At 49.0% G+C, this 6,469-nt stretch overlaps 1 protein-coding gene across 1 annotated transcript in view; it reads left to right on the top strand.

The window, feature by feature from the left end:
- Positions 1–628: 628 nt before the first annotated feature.
- The window catches only part of RGMA (repulsive guidance molecule BMP co-receptor a), a 49,256-nt gene continuing 43,415 nt past the window's right edge, over positions 629–6,469 (top strand). The window contains exon 1 of the mRNA XM_053581764.1: positions 629–987. Within this exon, the coding sequence (XP_053437739.1) occupies positions 974–987 (14 nt within the window). The 5' untranslated portion in view covers positions 629–973. The remainder of the gene's footprint in view (positions 988–6,469) is intronic.

Raw genomic sequence — 6,469 nt, 5'->3', positions numbered from 1 at the left:
TCAGTCGGTGCGGGTAAAGGCAAAAGCGCCGCGGCGGAGCACACCCCGACCAGAGGTTACCTCTGGGGAGGAGCTGCCAAGGGAAAGGGGTGCACTAGGGTCTACTTTTTACTCTAGACACTCCTGAGCTGTGTAAAAACTGTACGCAAGAACGTATTCGGGTATTAGGCATGTAATACATATGTATTAATTTTTTCAAGAAGATTCTCAAACAAAAATAAAATCTCAACAGAACAAAGGTGTGTCTCCGCAGAGCGCAACAGCATTCTCTCGGCTCTAACTGCCTCCTCCAGACCTCAATGGAACTTCCCCTCGACCACCGCCGGACTGAAGGCGGAAAATGTGCATCCCCAGGGGATTCGGGAAGTTGGAGGCGCCCAGAGGTCGCCGCACTTGCAGCCCGCGCCCGCAACCTCAGCGTTTGGAGAAAGTCCGGACTTTCCGGCCGGCGCGCTCCGCACCCACCCAACCTGTGCGGATGCGGGAGGGTGGGGCTGCGGCGGGGCGGGGCCATCCGAGCCCGCACCCCACCTCCTCTCCCTCCCCTCCCCGCCAGCCCCGCCCTGGCTCGCCCCCCGCCGGCGCCCGGGGCACGCAGCCCGCCCCCTCCCCTTCGCTAACAGACAAACCTCGCTACGCCGCGCTCGGCAGCGGGCGGGGACCGAGCGAGGGAGGGGGCTGGCCCGGCGGACCCGCTCCGCAGTTGTCTCCGGAGCGCGGGCTGAGCCGCCCGAGCCGCTGGGCCAGCGAAGCGCTGGCGGTTCGCTCCCGGGCCAGGTCGTCCAGGCGCTCGCAGGCATGCAGCCCGGGAGCAGGCGGCGTGCCCCGGGCCGCTGCTGAGCCGGCCGGGGCGGCAGAGACCCGCGCCAGCAGAGCCCCTCCCACCTTGCCCCGGGGCAGACGCGCAGCGCCCGGGCACCCCCTCTTCTCCCGCAGCCCCGCCAGCGCCACCCACCGCGGGCCGCAGGGGCTCATGCAGCCGCCAAGGTAAGCGCGGACCGGGAGCTGGCGGACCCGGCTCTGACATCCCCGAGGCGCCGCCGACACTTGCCGGGCCACGGCCCTGCTTTGGTCTTTCCCATCCCGGCGTCTCATCTTGCTCCCATCTTGCCCACATTTGGAGCTTTGCTGAACCTCGTTCGCTTTAGCTCTTGGCAGCAGGAAAGTTTTTGTGGTTTAGTGTTTGTTCTTTTTTCCTAAAATACTCTTCTCCGGGCAGCCGACCGTGAGCGTGGTTGGGCAGACCCGGCGCACGCCCCTTCCACTGTGTGCGGGCTGGGAGCTCCCTCTCTCCAGCGCGGCCACCTCCTCATGGAGCGGCCGCTCTGTCTGACCCACAGAAGCCTCGGATGAAGCCGGCCACCCGGCTGTCCTGCCGTGAACCCCCATTGGCCTGCGTCGCCCGGGCCCCCGCCTTCCGTTTGACGCCCGGCTGCGGAGCAGCTAGGCAAACGCTTCTCTGGGGCGAGGTGTGGGGGGCGGCTTCGGCGCAGCGCATGGTCTGGCGTGGGTGTCCGGAGCCCTTCGCCTGGACTGGTGGGTGCGCGGGAAGATGCGGGACTTGGGTTGAGCGTTAAGGGATAGGATTCCCGAGAGGTCTCGGCCTTCCTAAGTGGACTGGCGGGCACCGCGCAGGGGGCGACTCAGCGCCCAGTTCGCGCCTTGGCTCATCTCAGAGGAGTAGCTGGGCCAGAAGACAGGTGTGCTTAGAGGGAGGGACGCTTGGATGCAACTCTTGATTGCAGTTTATTAAAGTAATTGCATTAGTTTCTCAGAGGTAGGATCAATTCCCCCAAATTGAGATTTTAATGGGAGCCTATGAGCTGCTATGTGGTGTGGTTTTGGAAGGCGTTGGATTGTATTTATTTTATAAATCGGGTATCTTGCGGACGGATCACGGGAAATAGCGCCATCTAGAGGAAGCAGTATGCAGTGCATCCTCTTTGGCCGCGAAGTTGGCAGTTCTCAAAGTGGACTCGTGCGCGGGGCGGGGAGGCGGGAACCGGCCAGGGGTCCGGGAGAGAGAGGGTCTCTGGGTATGTTCGGTCCCGCTGAGAGCCCGAAGCCCCGAGCTCAGCACTCCGCTGAACTCACGCGACGGAATCGCAGGTCGTACTGAGTGGCAGGCTTTCAACTCAAAGAGCTCCATCACCTCTATCTGGTTTTAGAATCTTCCAGCAAAAACATAATCAGTTCCTTGCCTTTAGAAGATGTCCCTTCCTCGGGCATCTGTCGCAGGGATCTGGAAAACCTGTGCGCGGACCTTGTTTTTCTCCTGTGTATGGCAGAGAGGTGATTTCTCAGCTGGGTCTTGAGCCATGACCCTTAGAAAAGAGATTGGCTGTGCGCTGAAGATTGGCATAGGAGAGCTAGGGAAGGGCCTCAGTCTCTACAGGACTGGTGTGGCATACCCAAAATGGCATTTGTGTGCATATAAAGAAGGGGTTTCTTGCTGTCGTACCGGCACAGCAGGTGACAGGCAAGTCCTCTTTTCAGGGACATGATCTCCAATTAACAACTGGGGCGTACCCTGCTGGATGGCAGGCAGAGCAGACAAAGGCTCTGGGTGGGGCACCCACACATCCAGGCGGGCTGCAAGTTCTCTGTGGTTTTTGCTGCCACCTTCCAGGCCAGATAATATTATCTGTGAGCTGAGTTCTCCCTGTTCTGAAGGGCACGTTGGTTCCTTGTACAACAGCACAAGTTCTGCTTGCCTGCCTCCTTGAGAGCCTCTGGGCTGTAATGAGAGAAAGGGAGCACCTAGCCACCTTTTTTCAAGAGGTCTGCTTCCATTACTTCCCTCCTCGGTGACAGGTGCTTACACTCAGATTAGACAAGTAAAACAGTGGGTGACTTGTCTGCCCTCCCCCACACAGCAGTCTGAAAGTATCTCTCCATGTATAGATATTTATCTCATAACCAGGCTTGTGATAAAAGAGGTCTTAGAGTAGCTTGGCATCTTATTCAAGGAGAGTATCGTTGACCTTTACTAAGAAACCTCTATTTGCTTTCTGTCCTTACAAACCTCTCCCAAGAGCGGTGCCTCTCTGTGTGTTTGTTAATAGAGAAAGGAGGCTTGAGAAGCCTGTGTTCCATATTGTCTCTTGGTTCTCCTGTTCAGCAGCCCTGTGTGTGAGGCCAAATAAATGCAAGAATTCTTAAATGAGGAGATGCAAAATCAACAGGGAATTGGGGGAGGGAATGGTCTCGCCCTGTTTCCCAGGGACAGTGAGCATCCCTGGCATTGGGACAGGCAGCTTTCAAGCCACCCCACAGGGATGCTCACTATCCCCAGGAAGCAGGCAGGAACAGGTGCTGGTATTTTCATTTCTCAGAAGAAGAAACTGATGGCAAGAGAGGTGAAGGGGTATGGCAAGGGTTCCCTGGGTCTGATAACCTTGCTACCATATGAATTAAGTTCAAGCACTTGCTTTTACCTGATATGGTTGCAAAATTTGATCAGGCCTCTAAAGCATGCAGTGTAAATGTGAAAGGAGCTATAGTCAAAAAGTCAGCCATCCAAGGAAAGAGGTGCCCAAGTGGAAATGAGCAGAAACAGACAAGGATTATCAGAAACCAACACAGGCTACGTTAATTCCGTGAAATGAAATGGTACCACTCCTTAAAGGTAACTGTTCTAGAACTTGATTTATAATGTCTCAGAGGTAAGCTCAGGTAACTTTTAAGTGTATACAGTATTCCTGTGGCTCTTTAGGAAAAAGGCTTTGCTTTTCAAACAATATCCATTGTTTAGTCATTCAACAAACTTGAGCATAAGTTTAACCTGAGGAAGGAAGGAAGACTCCAGGCATTCCCATCTGTCTAGTATCCAGCCCTGTCCAAATGGCAGGCTCCTCTTTTTCTTACTTTGACCTAATGGCAACTCAGTTTCAGCCTCCTTCTCTTAGCAACAGAGCTATAAAGAAGCAATGAACAGAGCAATGGAAAAAATGAAGGACTGCCTCACCCAAATGTGCATACAAGGCCAGGCAGAAGTCAGTTTCCTTGGTGACAGATGAACAAATGAACATCTTTGAAAGGATACCCAGTTTCTTAGCCAGGTTTGTTCTGTAAGTTAAAAATGCTGTATCATATAAGAACACAGGAGTCGGGGGCAAGAATGCCTAGCAAAGTGTGAAACTTTATACTTCTAAGGGCAGAAGAAGAAAGAGTTTTGAAATTTGGACAGAAATCGAACCAAATAAATGCAAATATCTTTTATGACCTCTCAAAAAATTTCAAGTCAGTGCTAAGTGATGAACATAAAGTGTGTATCTACCCAACTTATAAAATTATTATATCCAGATTACTACAGCAAAGAATGAAAGAGTAGCGAACACAGGTTATGCAGAAAATAATTACATAATTGCTGGTTGGATTTACTTGTCATTTTCTCAGTCATTTGTTTAAAGCAATGCTATGAGGTGCAGAGCTTTTAGAAATCAAGATAATGGATTTGCCAGCATTTGAAAATCAGGCAAAAACTTGAAAATAAAAAGATTCTGTCAAATATCTAGTAAGACAAAGCCAATTCCCATAGATTCTGTATCCTCCATGGGTCAAAGCAGGGATCAGCAGATGTGAGTTAAAAATACTCTAAAATTTTTGGCTTCTGTCTTTTTTTTTTTTTTTTAGTAGCTACCATCTGTTGTGGCTTCTCCTTATATTTCATTTTTTTATCTTCATAGACTCTAAGATCTCAAGGTCTTTAGTAGCAGCTTGCTCTGACTGACAGCAACAATTTGTCCTGTTTCCTAATAATACTCCACTCCGCTGCTGTCCTTGTAAACAGAGATATTCTGCCTAACTCCTCAGCGAGAGTTTCCGTACCACTGCTTTATTCTTAGTACACTTTTCTTCTTGAAGATGGATACAAACCATTGTCATCCCCTGTAGGTGTTTTAAAGAATTTTCTCTTTGTCAATGTCCGTAAACAAGATCAGGTAGAAACACACGCAGACTTACTTATCAGGGCCTCCTATGACATCCATCATGTCATAAGCACTGTCAGTCACAGTGCAGACACTACTTTAGAATCAACTCTCCTTTTAGACTTTTATACATGTTCCAACCAACCTCTACCATGGTGTGTCTCTCACCTTCAGATTACCTATTTAAATGCCAAAAAATCTAATTGTTTGAGGCTCTTTCACAACGTTTGATTCTATCAAAGTTTTATCTACTTACAAGGCTATAAGAACTTGCCAGTTTCCCCTTACAGAGATACCATGTTACCTGTTGAAATGGTGGCTCTCAAAGAGGCTTGCTCAAAAACCCTCTCTTAGACAAATGCTGGACCATCTTAGCGACATAGAATCTGCTGCCAGTTGGCATTTTCAGTGCTGACGGTGGCATCTTAAACAATAGGTCTTATAAGAACATAGCCATTGAACACTTGCATCTTCCACACAGTGTTTTTTTTGGTTGTCAGAAGAAGTCCTAGAAATGTATATTTCATTTAGAGAATTATAAAAATTACGGAGTTTCCTTAAAGTACCTGGTACCTTGAGAAGAAGAATAATTAACATTTGTTTGAAAGTTTGGGTTTGTAATGTGTAGAATGTGCTTTGATTTACACCTAGTTCAATATCCTTTATGGAAGAAGGCACAGTATAAATGATAAATAGATTTTTTAATGTATTTGCATTTTCTCATATGGGCTTCCATTTAATTATACAAGTATGACACAGCAAAAAGAAATACATTCGCATAGAGGCTGGCCTCATCTTCAGACCTTAGGAGGTTCATGATGGCATTCCCTCACAGGTCCAGCCCTGCTAATAACCAGCCCCTCACTGCTAAGTTTGAGTGGGTCACTTTTGCCCCAGAACATGAGACTCATAGGAGTTAAACTTGTTTGCAGCTAAAATAGTTTGACTTTCCTGTTTCAGAATACTGATTTTAAAATACTTCTCTAACTATCCTGAAATACACTTGGTTTTGTATCTTTGGGCGTCTCAAGATCACATTGCAAAAAAAGCTAGATGCCCCCTTCTTCCGTGCCATAACGGTTTTACATTGCTTTTATTTTTCTCTGCTAGGAGCATACTGAAGAAATAGATTCCTGAGCTCCAGGTATCTGATTTCTTCATGAGGAAGTGGATGGTATTGGCAGGGTCTACTGACTCGAGGCCTGGTAGGGAACTTGCTTTTTCCCCTGAGCCTGGGCCATGAGTCAACAAGCACAAGGCAAACCCACGCCACGCTGGTATTCTGGCCCTCCCTTTGTGGGTCAATGACCAATCTCTAAAGGCAGAAGCCCATCTGGCTGAAAACTTGAGACGTGGTCTGCGTAGCTTATGGACTGAAAGAACTGCAATGACTTGATACTGTAGATAGATTTACCTAAACATCTTCCTGTTGTTCTATTGTTCAGGTAAATCTATTCAACTGGCATTCAGAGGCTAAGTCTGGATAATTGTGAATGTTTGACCTTAAAAAAAAGTCTGGATAAACTGGCTTATTGTAC

The sequence above is a fragment of the Nycticebus coucang genome, chromosome 2 (genome assembly GCF_027406575.1).
Source record: "Nycticebus coucang isolate mNycCou1 chromosome 2, mNycCou1.pri, whole genome shotgun sequence".
Lineage (NCBI taxonomy): Eukaryota > Metazoa > Chordata > Mammalia > Primates > Lorisidae > Nycticebus > Nycticebus coucang.
Note: the sequence above shows the minus strand (reverse complement) of the source record. Positions and strands in the feature narration are given on the sequence as shown.